The sequence below is a fragment of the Callospermophilus lateralis genome, chromosome 15 (genome assembly GCF_048772815.1).
Source record: "Callospermophilus lateralis isolate mCalLat2 chromosome 15, mCalLat2.hap1, whole genome shotgun sequence".
Lineage (NCBI taxonomy): Eukaryota > Metazoa > Chordata > Mammalia > Rodentia > Sciuridae > Callospermophilus > Callospermophilus lateralis.
Genome location: NC_135319.1, coordinates 62,006,014 through 62,028,762, shown reverse-complemented (window position 1 = coordinate 62,028,762; position 22,749 = coordinate 62,006,014). Strand labels below are relative to the sequence as shown.

At 36.7% G+C, this 22,749-nt stretch overlaps 1 protein-coding gene across 5 annotated transcripts in view; it reads right to left on the bottom strand.

The window, feature by feature from the left end:
* Nucleotides 1-11,369, bottom strand: part of LOC143380979 (cytochrome P450 2C55-like) — a 30,776-nt gene extending 19,407 nt beyond the window's left edge. For 2 of the 5 annotated variants that reach the window (XM_076834193.1, XM_076834196.1), the window contains exons 1-3: nucleotides 11,151-11,318; nucleotides 9,876-10,038; nucleotides 9,580-9,729 (exon numbers count right to left, since the gene is read on the bottom strand). In XM_076834193.1, the coding sequence (XP_076690308.1) occupies nucleotides 9,580-9,729; nucleotides 9,876-10,038; nucleotides 11,151-11,318 (481 nt within the window). Of the gene's footprint in view, nucleotides 1-9,575; nucleotides 9,730-9,875; nucleotides 10,039-11,150 lie in introns of all 5 variants that reach the window. The other 3 variants (XM_076834197.1, XM_076834194.1, XM_076834195.1) reach the window with 3 other exon arrangements.
* Between the last annotated feature and the right edge of the window lie 11,380 nt (nucleotides 11,370-22,749).

Sequence of the window (22,749 nt, the reverse complement as noted above, 5' to 3'; positions counted from 1 at the left end):
AAAGTCACAAACAAGGGTAACTTTAGAATCTCTAAAACAGTTCTGACAGAGAACTCTCACATGCTTAAAATCAACACATCATTTTTCCTTTGAACCTAAATTGACTATTCTATCCTAGCTGTCTTAATAATTGTTATACAAATACTCTTTTAATATTCACACCTCAAGTAAACATCACTCTTTGTGTGCATGATTCTGATCCAAGGTCCCTGTTATTTTGGAAGGCAAAGGGTAAAAACTTTGAGTGGCCACTATATACACAATGAAATATTACTCAGCAATAAAAGAGAATAAAATCATGTCATTTGCAGGTAAATGGATGGGGTTAGAGAAGATAATGCCAAGTAAAGTTAGCCAATCCCAAGAAACCAAATGTCAATATTTTCTCTGATATAAGGAGGCTGATTCATAATGGGATAGGGAGAGGGAGTGTGGGAGGAATAGATGAACTCTAGATAGGGCAGGGTTCTTGGAGGGGAAGGGAGGGGGCATTGGGTTATAATGATGGTGGAATGTGATGATCATTATTATCCAAAGTGCAGGTATAAAGACACAAATTGGTGTGAATATACTTTGTATACAACCAGAGATATAAAAAATTGTGCTCTATATGTGTAATAAGAATTGTAATACATTCCGCCATCATATATATATATAAAAAAGAATTTAAAAAAAAACAGTAAGGGCTAGAGTCATCGCTCAGTTGTAGAGTGCTTACCTAGCATGTGTGAGGCATTGGGTTTGATTCTCAGCACCGCATGTAAATAAATAAACAAATAAAGGTCCATAAACAACTAAATAAATTAATTAAAGTATGAAAAAATCTTTAAAAATAAAACACCTCGTAAGGACTTGGGATATGGCTCAATGTTAGAGAACTTGCCTATCATGGGAGAGGCCTTGGATTCAATCCTCAGTACAGGGGGTAGAGAGAAAACCCTTAATAATTTGAGTTAGTGCAGAAGCACATTGTCACGATGAGCAAAAGTTCGACTTATGCAGTCCAGGGGGAGAAATAAAGAATATCCATATGCTTCTGCCCTTTTCATTGCTTTATTCATTCAAATCACTCAATACAATTTCACTCTACAAGTTCTTACTCAAGAAAACAACAATCCTTAATGCTAGGCACTGCAATAGACATAATCAATTCACAGCAAACAATTCTAGATTAATTAATTCTAAGCACTGCAAACACACTTAATCATGACAGGCTAATGACAGACATTCCCTCTGAATGCTAAGTTCAAGTGTCAGATCAAGTCTCAAGCCTTAGTTAGGCTCTAAGTCCAGCAGATGCACACTCACTCAGACCACAGTGATCAGGTCCAGAACCAAGGCAGGTTTCTGGGGTGGAGCTGATGGCCTGTTTAGGAGGTGGTCCTAGGGAGAAGTTGCAGGTCTCACCAGGGTCAAGATGTGGCTGTAGAGTTTGAGAGTGGTGAGGACCATGCAGAGGTTCAGGCAGATGAAATGAGTTGGGATGTCAGTCCAGTCCTCATCAGGCTCTCCAGCTTGCGTGCATCAGTATCGAATGGCTGAATATTTGTTCATTTGCTCTATTATTTATACTAAATTTGAGGGCTTTTGACCCGCCCCCTTAAATCCTTATCAGTTACCAGCAGATTTCTCAGTGACATCATTTACCCTGGGGTTAACACATCTGGTCTGGTGGTCTCCCCCCTGATCTTCTTACCTTTTCCTCTTACCAGGCCAGGACAGCCTGCCAGGGGCTTCACACTGTTTATTATGGTAAGGGGAAGTAACTTGTTTGAGATCATACTGGAGGCCTCTGTGGTTGTGCCTGGTGAGACTGCAGGTTTCAAACTGGAGTTTATACTATGGAGTTGCTTAGGCTCAGGCCTAAGGCCATCCTCACACATATCCACCTGGGAAGCTTGTAAAAAGTTAAACATTGACATAGGAAGGATTGAAATAGCAACCTGGAAACTTTCATATGGAATGAATAGTTTAAGAAATTATAGGAACCAGCACAGAAGCTGACTAAATTAGAGAGAATAACTACAGGAAATGCAGGCATTTGCAGGTAAATACAAATGTAAAAAGGCAAAAACTATCCATGTTATATGAAAAGAAAACCTAACAAAAATTAGCACATACTCTTGGGGCTGGGGTTGTAGCTCAGTGGTAGAGCGCTTGCCTGGCATGTGTGAGGCCCTGGGATTGATTCTCAGCACCACATATAAATGAATAAATAAAATAAAGATCCATCAACAACTAAAATAAATACTTTTTTTAAAAAAATTAGCACATACTCTAAGATAGATCTATTAGCTTAAGATAAGTGAAGTAAGAAATCTTCATTTCAAATTTAAATCACAGGTTGGACAAACACAAAAGGTTACATCAATAAATGAAGTCCTTTTATTTCTTCATTTCAATACTGAAAGGGAAAATTAAAAAAAAAAAATAAAGAATCTCCTGCTCTAGGAAATAGTGTCCATCATCACAGAGTCCACCTTTACTGTATTTGGGCAAATCTTGTGCTCCTGTGGAAATATGGGTCATTGCTCTATATAGTTATCAACAGAATACTGAATGTGTAAGGATGGCCTTAACCTAAGAAGGGCCTTAACCCAAGTAACTCCATTTTAAAATAAAACTGCAGTCCCCACCAAGCAAGCCTACAGAGCCCTCTAATATTGTCATCAGGCAGAGCCTGATAAAAGCAAGTCACTTTCCACAACCCCGATAAAAACTCAGAGTGAAGTCACTGTCATTTGCCTTTGTCCTGATAAAGTCAGAGGCAAGAGATCAGGCCTCAACTCACTGGTACAGTTGTCCTGACCCCAGAATCAAAAGACCTCACTGAGAAACCCAGTAGCGACTGATAGGGATCAAAAGGGTGAGTAGAAGCCCCAAAATCTAGCATAAGTGAAGGAGCAAATGAGCAGACATTCAGCCAGCTATACACTGATGCCCACATGCCAGAGAGCCTGATGAGGACCTGGACTAACATCCCAACTCTTCTCATCATCTGCCTGATCCTCTGCATCATCCTCACCGCTCTGAAACTCTACAGCCATATCTTGATCCTGGTGAGCAGCGACTTCTCCTTATGATGGTCTCCTCAGCGGCCATCAGCGTCACCCCTGGAGAATCCTCCATTGGTTCCTGACCTGATCACCATGGTCTGAGTGAGGGTGCATCTGCTGGACTTAAGGCCTAGGCTTGAGACTTTAGATCTGGCACTTGAGCATATCTGTAATGAGTCTGTCATGATTAAGTGTGTTTGCAGTGCTTAGAATTAACTTAGAATTGTTTGCTTTGAATTAATTATGTCTATTGCAGTGCCCAGCATTAAGGATTGTCATTTTCTTTTTTAAAAATATTTTTTAGTTGTAGTTGAACACAATACCTTTATTCTGTTTATTTATTTTATATTTATGTGATGCTGAAGATCGAACCCAGCACCTCACACGCACTAGGTGAGCACTCTACTGCTGAGCCACAACCCCAGCCCCAGGAGTGTCATTTTCTTGATTAATAACCGATAGAGTGGAATTGTATTGAGTGATTTGAGTGAATAAAGCATTGAAAAGGGGCAGAAGCGCATGGACATTCTTTATTTCTCCCTCTCAACTGCAAAGTCACACCTTTGCCCATTGCAAAGTACATTATTACGAATTTTAAATTTGAACATCATTTAGGTCTATTCCATAATTTTACAGAAAAGAAAATGGGAAATTTTTCTTTTTTGAATGGGCAACATTTAAATAAAATTTCTGTAACAAAATTAGCCAAAAAAAAAAAACCTTTATATGTAAAAGCCCCCAAATATGCATTATAGATAGAATTAAGGGGAATTTGAATGAAAAGTGTTATGAAGAAATAATAGGGAATTAAATAATAGAAAACTGTTTAGTTAACAACTCTTATGTCTGGCTCTTTTTCAGGTGAAATCCTAGGGCATTAAGCTTTCAAGAAAAAAATTCTTATTTTACTTTGGAAGATAAGGAATAATTTGAAATTTCTCTCTGTGAATGTGTTTATTTCACACACAAAAAAAGTCTGATTTTCAATCTTTCCCTTCATTTAGAAAAAAACTTAGTATATTTTAGGGTAATTTCAAGCTGGAAATCAATATGTCATAGATGAATAGAGTGTGCACTGGGGGTAAGTAATTACCATAAAACCTCTAATCCCAAACTAAATAGTTTTAAGATGCTCCTGGGATCCTGTTTTTGCTTGGATGTGCTGAAGACAAAAAAGCAGGAGATCATAACCATTGAAAAGACTGGTAGTTATTACAGTCCCCAAATAAAAAATGCCAGTCCCCACAGGGCAAATTTCGGTCAGGAGGCAAAAGAAGCAAGGGGAAGTCATGGAGCAAAAACCTCATTGGAGTTTGCAACAGAAGGAATGAGTGAAGTAGGGTAGGTACACTGTGTTTCTCATTGGATAATCTGAATAATTTCAGTGGGGTTGGGACTATAGAGATCATCAATAGTTATTCTATAGCTGTCCCTGGGATGATTAAGAGCAAGGAGAATGTAGCTTCTCTAAGAGTGATAGAGGACCCCTATACAGCTTCTCTCATGCAGAAATCACCAGTGCTGTGCCCCCTTGCAGGACTCTTGACCTCGGCATTCAAGGAGGACTCTGGCGCCTGACAACCAACTCCCAAAGTACTAGGGCTTGCAAGCACCTAAGCACCGCTGTAGAACTCCCAGATGCCACTCCACTCCGCTCCACGCAGGACACTTAGATGCTACCTACCCTCAGGAACTCCAGCCGCCACTCCCCTGTGGACCCCCATCTACTAACAAGGGGATCCCTGGGTCGCCTCCATCTGGCGACTCAACTCCGCAGCTACTGCCATAGTCCCATCCCCTACATGGTAATCTGTATGCACCTGGGGACATCTCACAGGCTCTGAAGGCAGCCAAAGCCACAGTACTGAATGTTACAGAGCTCATTTCTGAACACATCACACAATGCCATTGCCCGGCTCTCCCCACCCAACCCGAAACCCCGGTGTTGGAAGCAGACCGCCTCCATCTTGGCTTACCTTCCTCGCCATATTTGGTGGAGGACATTCCCAGATTGGAACTTCAGCTGGCCAGGTGCCTACTTTCCAACTCCCCCCTTTTCCCCAGCACAGTAACTGCCCAACACAAAACAGCTCTCAGTGGTACAGGTGCACAGTGTGACCCTGGCGCAGCCCATGGAAGCCCTGGTGAGAGAGGTCCCTCAATTGGGAACTACTAAGGGAGAGGGAGATGGGGCTAAAGTTCAGAGACTAATGGAGAGATCAGGAACTGGGAAATCTTCAGGCAAGATAGGGAGATAGGACCCAATGCTCAAGTCATATGAGCAGACACAAAAAGAGAACCTTGAGGTGTAGTCTCCCTGTAGGGACTGCTGGGACCCACTCCTCACTTCCAGGTACCCTACAACAGGACCAGTCTTCCCACCCTGGTTACCTTCACCATTCTGAGGGAAGAGATATCAGCTAACAACAGACAACACCACCTATTGGATGAGAAGGGAAGCACGAATGATACTGCTCTCTAAGACTATCAACAATCCTGGTTTCTTCCTTGGAGACTTTTTTAATTTTTCTCTTTTTCTTCTCCCCCTCTGTCCTCCTGGCCTCACATCCCCAACATATGTGAAACCAAGTACTTTGCATGATTTAGGATTTTGAGGACTGGGGCATTTGAATAATACACTATAGGTGTGTTGTATAGGCCTTTTTTTTTCTTTTCTTTTTCTTTTCCCCTCCAATTGTTACTATTTTAACATCCTTTATTTTTCTGAATACATGTGTGTGTTTTATGTACTCTACTGACTTCCCACTTATTTGTCTACCCAAAATTACTTCCTCTCTATTCTCTTGCTACTAATCCTCTTTATTAGATTTCTCTTTCACACTTCCTAAGATATATTAACTCTATATCCTCACATACTACCTCCTCAGCATATTGTCCTATGTCTCACCCCCAGTTCATTGTCCACCATCACAAACTGTAAACCCTTTTACAAACCTACTGATTATATTATAGATAATAATATAATTCAACATTTCTGTACATTGACCAAACTGTAAACATCTTGATAGCAATGAATTGTTCATAGGTGGTATATTGTTGATAGTGGAATCTGTTAATGTTGTCCTTCCCGGTAAAGGAGAGGTATTGGAACCATACAGGAGCACTATAAGCCTATAGGGTTAAAACAATAACACCCCAGGCCCACAGAGCTAGAAGGGAAGACACATGAGCAACATGAAAAGACAAGGGAAGAAACTGCCCCAAACAAATCAAGGAAATACATCATTAGTGTCCATGGCCAGCACAGCAGATGAAATGACAGAGAAGGAGTTCAGGATGTACATAATTAAAATGTTCTGTGCATTTAAGGATGATAAAAGAGAACAAATACAGGCAGAATATCATTTTGACAAGGAGCTACATGAACAAATACAGAAAGCAAAAGATACTTCAACAGGGAGATAGAGGTTCCAGAAAAAAAAAGAAATAGAAATCCTTGAAATGAAAGCAACAATAAACCAATTGAAAGCATCAGCAACAGAATAGATCACTTGGAAGACAGGACATTAGACAATGAAGACAAAATATATAATCTTGAAAATAGTGTAGACCACACAGTAAAACTGATAAGAAACCATGAGAAGAACATTCAAGAAATATGGGATAGCATAAAAAGACCAAATTTAAGAGTTATTGGGAAAGAGGAAGAAATAGAGTTCCAAACCAAAAGAATGAACAATCTATTCAATGAAATAATTTCAGAAAACTTTCCAAACATGAAGAATGAATTGAAAAACCAAACTTAATAAGCCTACAGGATGCCAAATGTACAAAATCACAAGAGATCCACACAAAGGCAGATTATAAAGAAAATGCCCAACATACAGAATAAGGTCAGAATTTTAAAAGCCACAAGAGAACAAAATCAGATTACATATAGGGAGAAAACAATTTAGGATAACAGCATATTTTTCAACAAAGACCCTGAAAGCTAGAAGATCCTGAAAAAAACATATATCAAGCTCTGAAAGAAAATGGATGCCAACCAAGAATCTTGTAAACAGCAAAATTAAGCTTTAGATTTGATGACAAAATAAAAACCTTCCACGATAAATGAAAGTTAAAAGAATTTGTAGCTAGAAAACTGGCACTACAAAACATCCTTGGTAAAATATTCCATGAAGAGTAAATGAAAAACAATAATGAAAATCAGCAGAGAGGTAGTACCCTAAAGGAAAAACTAATCAAAGGAGAAAACAACTAAAGTTAAATAACAAAAATAAACAAATATGGCTAGGAATACAAACCATGTCTCAATAATAACCCTGAATGTTAATGACCTAAAATCACCAATCAAAAGACATTGGCTGGCAGAAAACAAAAACAAAAACAACAATATGCTGCCTCTAGAAGACTCATCTGATAGGAAAGACATACACAGACTGAAGGTGAAAGATTGGGAAAACTCATACCACTCATATGGACTGTAGAAGCAAGCAGGGGTTTCCATCCTCATATCAAATAAAGTAGACTTCATGATAAAGTTAGTTAAAAGGGATGAGGAAAGACATTTCATACTGCTCAAGGGAACCATACACCAACAAGACATAACAATTATAAACATATATGCACCAAATGATTGAGCATCTTTGTTCATCAAACAAATTCTTCTCAAGCGCAAGAGTCAAATTGACCACAACACAATAATCTTGGGTGACTTTAACACACCTCTCTCACCATTGGATAAATCGTTCAAACAAAAGTTGAATAAAGAAACTACAGATCTCAATAATACAATCAATAACTTTGACTTAACTGATATATATAGAATATTTCATACTTCATCAAGTGAATACACTTCATCAAGTGAATACACTTTCTTCTCAGCACATGTGCTGAGAAGAAAGTGTATTTAGACCATTTTAGACAATGGTCTAAAATAGACCATATATGCCACAAAGCAACTCTTAACAAATACAAAAAAGTAGAAATACTACCCTGCATTTTATCAAATCATAATGGAATGAAATTAGAAACCAATGACAAAATAAAAATTACTCCAACTCCTGAAGACTAGACAATATGCTACCGAATGAACAATGGGTTGCAAAATACATCAAGGAGGAGATTAAAAGCAACAATAAGTGTTGGCGAGAATATCAGGGAAAAGGCACACTCATATATTGCTGGTGTCACTGCAAAATGGTGCAGCCAATATGGAAAGCAGTATGCAGATTCCTTGGAAAACTGGGAATGGAACCACCTTTTGACCCAGCTATCCCATTCCTTGGTCTATATCCAAAGGACTTAAAAAACAGCATACTACAGGGACACAGCCACATCAATGTTTATAGCAGCACAATTCACAATAGCTGAACTCTGGAGCCAACCTAGATGCCCTTCAGTAGATGAATGGATAAAAAAATGTGGCATTTATACACAATGGAATATTACTCAGCAATAAGAGAAAATAAAATCATGGCATTTGCAGGTAAATGGATGACGTTGGTGAAGAAAATGCTAAGTGAAGTTAGCCAATCCTAAAAATCACAGTCATCATGAACAAAAAAATGCTAAGTGAAGTTAGCCAATCCCAAAAAAACAAATGCCAAATGTTTTCTCTGATATAAGGAGGCTGACTCATAGTGGGGCAGGGACAGGGCACATGGAAGGAACAGATGAATTCTAGATAGGGCAGAGGGGTGGGAGGGAAAGGAAGTGGACAGGGGATTAGTAAGGATGGTGGAATGTGATGGACATTATTATCCAAAGTACATGTATGAAGACATGAATTGGTGTGAATATACTTTGTATACAACCAGAGATATGAAAAATTGTGTTCTATATGTATAATATGAATTGCAATGCATTCCACTGTCATATATAATAAATTTAAAATTTTTTTAAATTAAATATTTTGTAGCAGCCAAAAAAAATAGTTCATTGCTTACAGGGAACACAATAGATGAGTCCTGCACTAAGAGATGCCTAGACAAATAAACCACAGAAAAGGACCATTCCTGTCAGAAATTGCAGGCATAGGTCATAAAACAAACCCAGACATGTCAGTGAGGCTGATGGAACAAATATGAAACAATTAAGTGACAGCACATGTCACTTTCTTATACTCCATAAAGATGTGATGAGGTCATTCCCCATATCTACTTGACAAGTGCTCCCTGATAAAATGCTCTTGAAATAGTTGATCCACAATTACATGACAGGAAAAATGTTAGTCTTTAATGACTTTTTTTTTTGTATTGAGTCTCAGAACTTTCTGTCTTCATGATATATGGATTTGAAAACAAATAAATAAGCTGGAGAAAATGTAGGATTCAATGAGTGTTTTACCCACACTTCATTCACAGTCATCATGAACAAAAAACAAACATACAGACACAAAAGCCCCATTGGCTCTCTGGCTCACACCATTGCCTCCTCCCCATGAGAGATAGAAATCACCACCCAAGGATGAAATATCCGGCCACCCCTGCAATGTTTGGAAGAACCTCATAAGAGAAGAGAGCAGTGTGTTGAGGTGAATAACATAAGAGGCACCCACCACTGTTCTTCCTCAACTCCTCCACAAGGCAGCGGGCTTCCTCTTGAACACGGTCTTCAATGCTCCTCTTCCCCATCCCAAAATTCCTCAGGGTCATGAGGGAGAAGCGTCGGAGCTCCTTCCATTTTGTTCCATTGCTGAAAATGACTCCTAACAGAATGAAATATAGAGAGAAATCCAAAGCAAAGAAGAGAAAACTGACACAGGGTAGTCAAGATCTGTCTGAAGAGCTCAAATTTCATCCCCAGGACCACTGCCTGAAACACACTTGCACACTCATGCACATTCACACTCACCAAGTTCATTATTAAGTCTTTCAATTACTGGGAAAGTGCCTCTTCCAGAAAATGCCTCTCCTAGATCATCTAGGGCTTCCTTCACAGCTTCGTATCCATGCACCACCACCATGGGCTTCCTGCCCAAATACAGTGTAAACACAGGGCCATAGTCTTTTGACAGCTGGAAATAGGAGAGAAATGCAAATATTAGCAAGTCATAATTTCAAAATGTGCATGAGTCCAACTAACATTATTATGTTGTGCTATTTTTATTCTACCAAACACAATTTTCAATCTTGCTGAATTTTATACATAAATAAGATGGTGGTTGTTGATTGTTACAGCCGCCACATACATACAGAATGACTCATTTGCCAGGAAATTGTCAGGGAAATTATTATGTGAATAGTCACAATTAATTAGTACCTTGAGACAGATTTATTTACTGTTTTACAGGTAAAGAGACTGATGTTCAAAGACTTTCAGATTCATTTCAGTTTCCCATAGCTAATAAACAGAATATCCAAATTTGTCAACTTCTGGTACCTGAGCAATTTGTATCAGTCACCAATGCCTAGAATAGCTGCTGTTGGACACTGCTTGAGAGTCACCTGATCTCCATTTTTAAACATCCCTCCAGATGATTCTAATGCACAGACCAGTTTGAGATCCACCAATATTATTTACTCGGGAAGAGAGTGGGCACAACAGAGAAATATCAGGACATGAAGCATTCCATAGAAGGACAATTCCTTCCACGCTGGACATCCATAGGTCACAGACAGGAACTCTGTGCAGTGCCCAAAAGCATTCTGATGTCACTCAGCTGGCTCTCATAAATTCTTTCTTTTATTCACACATGTTTTTATAGACCCATAGGTATTTCCTTGACAACAAATAAATTTGCTTCTGTGGAGAAGTTTATCATGGCTAATCTAAACAAAATATACACCATGTTCAGTAAATGACTTCTTGAATAAAATCTCTAATCTCAAAACATTTGTGCTCCCACTTACCTTCAGGCAAAAAGTCATAGCAAATGACTATGAATCAAAGAAGCTTAGTACTTTATCATTTTGAATCTCCCACACAATTTAATTATTTCTCTCCTAGCAAAATGCATTATTGTAATTTCACTTTATCTGACAGTGACAAATCAAAACTAATAATCCACAGGAGGTATTTGCCTTATAAAAATATCTTTTAACAATTTGCCTCCAGTGGTATATTTTATTTAAAAGAGTGAATTATTCATCCTTTGCAAGCCACTGAAGGAACACAAAGCATACTTACATTGGTTAAGGATTTGCTGATGTTCTTAACATCTATCTGCAGGATATTTCCAATAATTGGGAGAGGAGTGGGGCCAGGAGGGAGCTTCCCCCTCCCAGAGCTCTGTCTCCATACTGAGAGGAGAAGCAGACAGGAAACACCAAGGACCAAGGCCACGACTAGGTCCATTGAACCTTCTTTTCTAACTGAAACAACTGTGAGCCTGCAATCCACAGCTTTTATAACACTCCCTGCTAACTTGTGACTCTTTGACACATAAGTGGCCCATGAGCTGATTGTCCTTTAATCTCTCTTCTGAGTGGACTTCGACCCATTGAAAAAAACATGAAAATAAGGTGTTCCCTCTACTTGCTCTCCTTCCCACAGCCCCACCCTGGAGACTCTGGCATACATAGTCTGGGGTGAATTCTAGGGACTATTTTTAATGTTTTTTAAAACACCCCATTGTTTCCAACGTGCACCCAGAATTGAGAACCAATGAGAAAAATTTTTTGTTGAAAAACTTCTTCAAACTTCTCAATTCTTAGACTGATAATCAGTTGGAAATTTCTGACATTTAGGTCAATCCATGTGTTTTATCCCTTGCATGTAAAATAATGATTACCCAGTCATGACTCTCAAACTCTTCATACCATTACTCTTTTTAAATATTTTATTCTGCTGTACTAACATTACAGTTGCTTAAACAGGTAAGAGTTATTATAAGTCTTGAATGACTGAACATGTATCAAGTAACTAGCTAATATACGCTTCTTTTACTAATAAGTGCTTTATAGAGGAATTGAAGACAGAGGTTATTATTATTATTTTTTTTTTTTTTACTTTTCAAATAAGGAAAGCAAAATCTGAGAGAACAAGAGACCGTCCATGTCACACAGTTCAGAGGTGGCGGCAGAACTGGGATTGGAATGAGCTCTTCCAATGCCAGTTGTGGTGGGCTATGGCTTCCCCACAGCTGCCTGGAGAACAATTTTAGCAAAACCAATAAACCGAAAAACTTTAGTTATTGTGAATATAAACCACCCACAAGCTGTTCACAAAATAAAAACCATACACTCTCTAGTGAGGAAATCAGATAGGGTTTCTCTCCTCTCCATCACTACAGAAGGAAAACTTGCTTAGTGCAATGGAGGGAAGAACCAATCTCAGAAAATTTCGGAGAAGAAAAGAAGGAAGATGATAGAAAGAACAATAAGCATGTGCTTTGGTGGTGGGTGGGGGAGACAGAGACTATCTTTCAATAGTATACACAGCACAGAAGGACCCCATTGTGCAAACCTGAACAGAAGATGACATTCAGTGGTCATGAGGGTCTAAATATCGGTGAAATAATGTACACCACTAGATCACTAATGGCAATGCTTGTACCAAAAAAAAATTACAGACAGAAGAACACGGAGGTAATGGCAATGCTTGTATAAAGTAAAATTACAGACAGAAGAACACGGAGGTAGGGAAGTCTTTAAGTGCACAGCACAGAATGTCCCCAACATGTGGACCTGAGTAGGATAAGATATTTAGGGGTCACCAGCATTTAAAATTGACTGGAATGATATATATTATTAGACAGGTAATGACAAAGCTTATGCAGAGGCTTGTTTTCTAACAATATCATCACATTCATCCTAAATTGACTAGTGCAGTTATTTCTAAGCACCTTTAATTTTTAAAAAAATTAAATCTGTGAAGAAATAATTACATAAGGATTTATCAGTCATGTTTACAGGGATTCTGATGATTTACAGAGGATTATCACACCTGTCATATCCCTTTTGATTCTCTCAATTTCCTTTGTCTAAGATAAATTATTCTCACTGTGGAGCTGAAGAGTTGGGCCTTGGAGATGCATTGCCTTGGCCAAGGATACAGAGACTGCAGGAGGGAGAGCTGAGGCTGGATCCCACTTTCCTGACTCTTGTACCCTTCCCTCCACACCAAACATTCACTTCCACTGGATTTACTAACATCCACATGTACTTTGATTCAATATTTCATGATTCAGTCTCAGACTTTCAAAATAAACATTAATTTAGTTAATTATTACACTACAAGTTTATTAAAATGACACATCACATTTATTAATCAATTCAACACAGGGCTTAGTGAATCCTTTACGCAGGGCAAAGAGAAACAGTACTTTTCTGCCTGACTCTCATAGCTCTAAACTCTATCAGAACCACAGTAACTCTATTTAGAGCCATCGTTTCATTCCTTGGGGCAGCCCTCTCCACGAGTTTGCCCTATGGGCTTGGACTTTGAACCTCCAGAACTGTGGGGGGAAAAAGCAAAAACCTCTTTTTCATAATAGACTCTGTTAGGTATTTCTTTACAGTGGTGAAAAATTAATGTGGAAATAATAGGCATGGTCTTTGGTGGTTTCTGTAACATCTTCACAGCAATAAACACACCCATTGCACTGATATTGACTCTAAACCAGATTTTCAAATAAAGGAATGAGGAGTATTTAGAGAAATGGCTAATTGCAGAATACAGACAGAGAACACACAAATGAGTCTCAGAGACTTTCAAAATATATACAAATTTAGTTAATAATTACATAATTAATTTTATTCTATAAAATATATTTTCCCATGATATTGTTATGGACACTTGGATTGTTTCCAGTGTAGGGCTATTTTGAATAGTGCTAATATAAACATTTCTATTTATGTCCTTTGGATATCCCAGTGGAGTGCATTTGTGTTCAATACATATCTATGAGTGGAATTGCTGAATATGCATATATTCACTCTAGGTAATATTGACAAAAAACTCAGATTATTGAACCAATTTTTAATTACACTCTAAGAATGCCAGTTGCTACAAGTTATTGACAGTACCTAGAATAATCTGTCTTTATTTCATTTTAACCATTCTGGTAGATTATATCATTGTATTTTATTTAAGTTTTAATTTGAATTTCCATAAAGTTTAATGCTACTGGATGTTCCTTTCATTTATAAAACTCTAGGTTATATATATATATATATATATATATATATATATATATATATATGTATATATATATATATACACACACGCATATATATATACACATATGTATACATATATAGAAATTATATATATATATACACATAGAGACACACACTATTATATATATAATATAAAATAAATATATATATTTGTATACACATACACATATATGCCTACAACTGGATTCATTTTTTTAATAATCACAACAGAAAAGAAATTGTTACTATATACAGGGAAATTTTTGCTTGAACCATTTGAAAATAAATTAATAGCTGGGCACAGTGGCACATGTCTCTAATCTCAGCAGCTCTGTAGGCTGAGGCAGAAGGATTGCAACTTCAAAGCCAGCCTCAGCAAAAGTGAGGTCCTATAGAAACTCGGTGAGACTCTGTCTCTAAATAAAATATAAAATAGGGCTAGGGATGTGGCTCAGTGGTCAAGTGCCCCTGAGTTCAATCCCCAGTGTTCAAAAAAATGGGTAAATTAACACCATGTTCCCAAAGACCAGAAATCCAGAAATATTTTAGTGTATATTTTATTTTAAAAAAGGGGTTTTTTTCCTGTACAATTATACTCAAAGTATTAAAATCAGGAATTAAGTATTGATATATTGGGACTTTCTAATCCTTATTCCTAATGGTATTTAATCAATGAGTTCCAAAGATATCCATTATATTCCATTAAAAACTTAGTAGAGAATCCAGAATCATGTTATAACTATTTGTCACATCTTTTTAGTAGACTCTAGGACACTTCTTCAATCTTTCCTTCACTTACATGACCTTGACACTCTTTAAGAGCATAGACTTCATGTTTATAAAATGCCCCTCAATTTGAATTTATTAATCAGTTTCCTACTAATTAAATTCATCTTAAGAATTTCTGGAAGAAAGGTCACAGTATGACATTTTCTTCCCTTTCTAGGTGATAAACAATTGTATCTATTTCATTAGGAATGTTTATTTGATTAGTAGGTTCAGATATTTCTGGCAGAATTCTTTACTTTATTCCTCTCAATTTTGTTCTTTGGAAGTACGCTGTCAAAGGATTCTTTTAAATTCTTTAACTATCCCACATCAAATTTTCAAGTTGGTCATTTCTCTGAATCAATAAGGAATCAAGGATTCAATTGTGTCAGTGGGTTATAATCCATTATTATTATTATATATTTGGGTGCTCAACTTGTCTCCTAATGACTATATTTTGTGCCTTTTTCCATGTCACCAATAATCCTTAAACAATTCCTTACTTTGGGAGGCAGCAACATACTCTAGGCTCATTTGTATGTTCCCTGCCCCTACTTTGCAAGTAACCATTTCTCCAAAGAGTCTTATTTTCTTTATTTTAAAATCTGATTTGGAGTTAATAACAGTGCATTGAGTGTTTTTATTGCTTATGAGGATGTTACAAGATCCAGCACTTCTCAGGAAACAGAGGTAGAAAATATGTGCATTGAGAATACAGCAAATCTCTTGTGGAGAGAGAAAATGAAAAGGTGGAATTCTATTCAAAGAAGAAATAGACATTGGCCGTTATCAGTAAAGGCAAATCATGGCTTGCTATAAGATTTGAGATCAACATATATTGCATACATAGATATGATAAATTGTGGTATAAAGGTGTATTAAGAATTATAATGCGGGCTGGGGATGTGGCTCAAGTGGTAGCGCGCTTGCCTGGCATGCGTGTGGCCCGGGTTCGATCCTCAGCACCACATACAAATAAAGATGTTGTGTCCGCCGAGAACTAAAAAATAAATATTAAAAAAATTCTCTCTCTCTTAAAAAAAAAAAGAATTATAATGCAAAAAAATAATAATAATAAGAGAGCTCATGTAAAAATAAATAAATAAATAAGATTTGGGAAGTTCAGATGAAAATGACTCCATGAGCTAAGAAATGAAGAGCAAGAGACCCACAGAAAGGGTATCAAAGTTCTAGGAAAAAGTGCTCAAAAGGGTCATTTTCTCATCTCAATGGCAAATTCTGTCCCAGGAACTAAAAGCTCATGATTGTTGGTTGAGAGCTTGAGAGGCTAAAAGAAACTTCATATGAGGACAGAATGTGGCAGACATGAGACAAAGAACCACCCAACTGGTCCAGGGCTTTTCTTTGTTGGAAGGCTTTTAATACCAACTTCATTTTCATTATCTGATATCAACATTTTACATTTTCTATATCCTCATGGTTCATATGTGTCTGAGAATTTGTCAATATCATCAAGATATTGTCTAGCTTATTAGAGTATTAATTTTTGAAATAGTTTTTAATGATCCTCAGGATTTCAGAAGTATCTGTGATGTTATGTATCATTTTTCATCTCTGGTTTCATTGATTTGAGTCTTTGTTTGTTTGTTTGTTTTAAGTTTGGCTAAGAATCTTATTTATCTTTTCAAAAAAACAACTTTTGCCTAGTGCAATGGAGTATGCCGATAATCTCAGCAGCTGGTGGGTGGGGGCTGAGACAGGAAGATCAGGAGTTAAAAGCCAGACTCAGCAACAGTAGAGCACTAAGCAACTCAGTGAGAACATGACTCTAAATAAAATACAAAATAGGGCTAGAGATGTGGCTCAGTGGTTGAGTGCCCCTGAGTTCAATGCCAGTACCAAAAAAAAAAAATTGTTTTATAAGTGCTCTGTATCTTTTTTATTCTCAATTTCATTAATTTCAGTTCTGATCTTAATTATTTCCTTTCTTCTACTGAGTTGGGTATTAGTTTGTTCTTTTTCTAGGGGCTTGAGGTATAATATTAAATTATTTATTCAGTATCTTTCTATTTTTAATGTAGGAACTCAGTGCTCAGTTTCTCTTAGAACTGCTTTTGTAGTGTCCCAAAGATTTTCATAATAACTCTATTTTTATTTATTTCTAAGAATATTTTTTATTACTCCCCTTATTTCTTCTATGATCCATTACTCATTCAAAAGTATATTATTTAATTTCCAGGTATTAGTGTGGTTTCTGGTTTTTAATGTTGATTTCTAATTTCACTTCATTATGATCTGACAAGAAGCAAAGAATTATTTTTTATTTGCTAAGATTAGCTTTTTTGTACTAAAATATGATGTATTTAGAAAAAGTTCCATGTGCCACTGAGAAGGTTAATTCAGTTGTTGATGGATGAAACAGTCTATAGATATCTGATTTGATTTGATTAATAGTATTTTAATAATATTTTTAGTTCTGAAGAGTATTAGTTTATATCTGCATGACCTATCTAATGGTGAGAGAAGTGTGCTAAAATCACTCACTATTATTGTATTGCAGTTTTTTGATTCTTTATATTGAGAAGAGCTTGTTCTATATATGTAGGTACTCTGTTGTTTGGGGCATAAATACTAACAATCATTATATCTTAATGATTATTAACCAATATGAAGTGACTTTCTTTGTCTCTTCTGATTAATTTTGATTTGGTGTATACTTTGATATCAGAGTAGCTATCTCTGCTTGCTTTCAGTTTCCATTTGCATGGTATACCTTTTTCCATCCTTGCACCTTCAGTCTGTAGATGTCTTTACCTGTACAAAGAGTCTCTCATAAACAGCATATGGTTGAGTCATATTTTTAACCCAATCTGCCAATCTATGTCTTTTGGTTGGAGAGTTTATTCCATTTATTCTGTGTTATTTTACAGACAGGATTTTTATTTCCTGTCTTTTTATATATTTCCAATTCTTCATTCAGACTTGATTCACCTTTAATTAACTATTCTTCTAGTACAATTCATCCCTTTGCTGGTTTTAATTTTTTTTTTCAATTCTTCTCTATGAAGTAGTTTATTGAGTATGTTTTTAGTGCTCACTTATGACAAAGGCCAACATCACACTGACTAGAGAAAAAATGAAAACATTTCCTCCAAAAAAGAATAATATGACAAAGATGTCCATTCTCACCCCTACCATTCAACATAGTTCTAGAAACTCTAGCCACAGCAATCAGGCAAAAGAATGAAATTAAAGGGATACAAATAGGAAAAGACAAAGTTAAATTATCTCTATTCACTCACAATATGATCCTATATTTAGAAGACTCAAAAAACACCACCATAAAATTTTTAGAACTGATAAACAATTTAGTAAGGCAGCAGATCCATCCATAATAACATCAAAGAAATAAAATAATACATGTAATTAACCTAACCAAGGAGGTTGTTTTAGTTAGCTTCTTTCCTCTGTGACCAATATACATGACAAGAACAATTTTAGGGAGGAAAAAGTCTATCCAGGGACTCATGGTTTCAGAAGTCTCAGTCAATAGACAGCTGGTTTCATTCCTCTGGGCCTGGGATAAGGCTGAAAATCATGGCAGAAGTATGTGGTGAAGGAAATCAGCTGGAAATATGGCACCAGGAAGCAGAGAGAGGAAGCTCTACTCAATAAGTACAAAGTATAAACCCCAACGACAGACTCCAAATGATCCACCTCCTCCAGCCAACCCCAACTACCTATAGTTACATTCCAGTTAATCCCTATCAATTGATTAACACACTGATTAGGTTAAAGCTCTCATAACTCAATCATCTTACCTCTAAATCCTTTTGCATTGACTCACACATGAGCTTTTGAGAGACATCTCATATCTAAACCATAATAAAGGTGAAAGACCTCTACCAAAAAACTATAGAATATCAAAGAAATAAATTGAAAAACATACAAGAAGATGGGAAGACCTCTCATATTATTGGATAGGCAGAATTAATGTCAAAATGGCCATACTATAAAAAGCATTGTACAGATTCAATGTAATCCTTATTAAAATGTCAATGACATTCTTCACAGAAGTAGGAAAAAATGTTCTAAAATTCATTTGGAATAATAGAAGACCCAGACCTATAATAGAATAATAGAAGACACAGCAATCTGAACAAGAAGAGTGATGCTGGAGGCATCACAATACTGGATTTCAAATTATACTACAGATCTATAGTAGCAAAAGCAGCATGGTATTGACACAAAAACAGACATGAAGATCAATGGAATAAAAGACACAGAAAAAAACATACATAGATACAGTCGTGTGTACATGACAGAGGTGCTAAAAACATACATTGGAGAAAAATTAGCCTTTTTAGCAAATGGTGCTAGTAAAACTGGATATCCATATGTAGAATAATAAAACTAGACCTCTATCTCTAACCTGCACAAAAAATTGACTTAAAGTGGATCAAAGACCTAGGAATTATACCATAAACTCTGCAAGTGCCACGAGAAAATGGAGCCCAAACACTCCAACATATTGGTACAGACACTGACATCCTTAACCAGACTTCTAATGCAAAAGAAATAAAACCAAGAATCAATAAGTGGTACAATATCTAATTTAAAAGCTTCTTCAACCAAAGGAATTAAGAGCATGAAGACAGAGCCTACAGAATGGGAGATTTTGGCCAGCTGCTCCTCAGATAAAGGATTAATATCCAGAATATATAAAGAACTCTAAAAACTTAATACCAAAAGGGAAAAAAGCTGAATAGAGACTTCTCAAAAAAAAAAGAAATACAAATGGCCAATAAATATAGAAAAAATGTTCACAATTTTTAACCATAAGGGAAATGCTAGTCAAAACTACACTGAACTTTCATGTCATTCCAGTCAGAAGGGCAACAATCAAGAATAAGAACAAAAGTAAATGTGGGAAAAGTTGTGGGGAAAAGGTACATTTATACATTGCTGGTGGGAATATAACTAGTACAACTACTCTGGAAAGCAGTATGGAGATTCTTTATAATAGTACCATTTGACCCATCTATCCCATCACTCAGTATATATCCAAAGGACTTAAAATCAGCATACTACAGTGACACAACCACATCAATGTTTATAGCAGTACAAATCACCATAACCAGGTTATGGAATAAGCCAAATATCTGCCAAAAGACAAATGGATTAAGAAAATGTTGTATATGTACACAATGGAGTTTTACTCAGCCATAAAGAAGAATGAAATAATGGCATTTGCTAACAAATGGATGGAAATGGAGAACATCATGCTAGGTGAAATAAGCCAGAGTCTTATTTCTAGAAATAAGCTAGATAAAGGCAGGGCAGGGAACACCATCAAAATAGAAAAGAGATCAGTGTAGTAAAGAAAGGGGATTGAAGGGGAAGGAATAAGGATAGGAGAAGGGAGGAACAACAGAATGAAACTGACCAAACTATCCTATGTACACATATGAATATACCACACTGAATTTCACCTTTATGTACATCTACAATGCACCAATTTAAAATATATATAAATATATCTTTTCACAAATATATATATATATATATATATATATATATATATATATACCCATAGAATAGAGGAAACAGATTGGGGGGAGAGAGGGAAAGGGGAAATACTGGGGACTGAATTGGAGCAAATTAAATTCCATGCTTGCAAACTTAGGTCAAAATAAAACCCAATCTTATGTTTTTTGTTTTTTTTTTTTTAATTTTTTTATTGGTTATTCAAAACATTACAAAGATATGTTTAACTATCATGCACCAATAAATTAAAAAATAAAACACCCAAATGTGAGTAAGTTAGAGCTTCAAATTCTGAATAATTGGGCACTTGGCAGGGAGCATCTACTCCTGATTCCTATACGCAGGATGTTCTTCCTAAGACAAAAGGACCCTTCACCTCTCTTTTGAGATCCTCCAAAATGTCCTTCAACTTTATTCCCCAATCTGTTTTCCCAGGGCCCAAAGGGGGTATTTTCAAAAATTTTTTTTAAATAGGAGGAGGTTTGCTCCTTTCCCCAAGAGTTGAATATGAGTCCCTGCTCTTTTAGAAACACTATGTACAAAGCACAGGGTCCTGGAGTAGATCCTGAGGATGAAAACTCTGTGAGGAACCTGGTCTCTAGGTGTGGTCCCACTGCACTCTCCACTTTTCACTGTCAAAGGATTTGCCAAGGTACTGCTCAGAGCCTTGAAACCAGAATAAACCATCTGCCCACACTACTCCCAGTGACTCATTGAGGAGGTATGAGTTGGAAGGAAATAGGCCCTTTCATTTAAGTTCAATGATGCTGTGGGAAGTTAATCCCTCTGGTAAGGGTGGAGCAGCTTCATCAGTCCCACCTTTCTATAGATAACACATTTCAATTTGGAAAATTACTTCCAAGAACATAGTCTGTTATAGTTAAAGCTTCATCCCAGGGTTTCATAAATTGACTTCCAGACCACTCACGTATAATCAAATCAAGCCTTTATTGAAGCACACTGGTGGCAACTGACCAGAACATAAAGCTGTTCCCCTGATCAGCCCCAAACAATTGCAAGGGCGCTCTTTATAAGCCTGAAAACAACAAAAGGGACATTTGGGGGTCTAGCCAATGCAAGCAAGCCAAGTTACAGAAGCAGGAGAATGCAGTCAGGTGGAGGGATGCTCAGCCAATCACAATTATCCCAGTCACGCAAGTTACAGAAACAGTGTCCCATTAGGTAGTTCTGTGTTCTTAAAGGTTTCTATAGCAGAAGGAAAAGAACATCTCGCCCTGGTCATGACCCTTGTACTTGGCATGGTTGTTTTACAAAATGGAGTTACAAAATGAAATGGAGTCATTTTGGTTTGACTATCATAGTCCATGGAAATTCCTGGAGAGTCACCTAAACCAGCCAAATTCCAGAACAGATACCCATAAAAAGGAACTACAAAGAGTGAGGTCTCTGAGTACAGACCAGCACTTGCCCCAGGAGTGATTTCACCTGTGCTTCCACCCCCACACCCCCAGTGCTGCAGATGCAACCCAGGGCCTTGCACACACTAGGCAATCCTTCTCTTGAGTCTTTTGCATCTTGATTACATTATAGTTTTTAGGATAGCTTTATTAAATAAACACAATTTAATATATCCTCATTCTTATATTTTACTTCATTTTTATTAACACATGCAAATTACACATGTTAAAGGGCTCATTGTGATATTTTTACACATGAATAGAATGCACTAATGAAATCCAACCTCCCTATATGCACCCTCCCCTGCCTACCCTTCCCAAACTCTACCCACATTCCATTGTACCATCTACATAATATTAAGTAGTAAATGTTTTAGAGTAGTAAATCATTTTTAATTATGGCAATATATGAATAAAATTTACTATTTTAACCCTTGTTATTATACAGGTTAGTGGCATTAAATAGATTCATTTTATTATGCAACCACTATCACTGTCTTCAGAACTCTGTTCATCTTGCAACACTGAACTTTGCATCATTAAAAAATAACTCCTCATTCTCAACTTTCCCCTGCCCCTGAAAACCACCACATAATAACCCACAGAGACTTTTCACATTTCGCATTTGCCTGTTTCTGACAACTCATACTTACGTTCCCAGTATTGGTCCTTCTGTTTTTGGATTATTTCACAAAATAATGTCTTCAAATTTCATCCATGTCATAGTATGTGTCAGAATTTTCTCTCTTCTTAAGCCTGAATAATATTCCATTCATGTGTATACCAAACTTTATCTTTTTCTTCCTCAATGGACACATGGATGTTTCTACCTTTTAGCTATTGTAAATAATTCTGCTATGAATATGGAGATATAAATTTCTCTTTGATAACCTGTTTTCATTTCTTTTGGGTTTATTCAGAAGTGGAATTTCT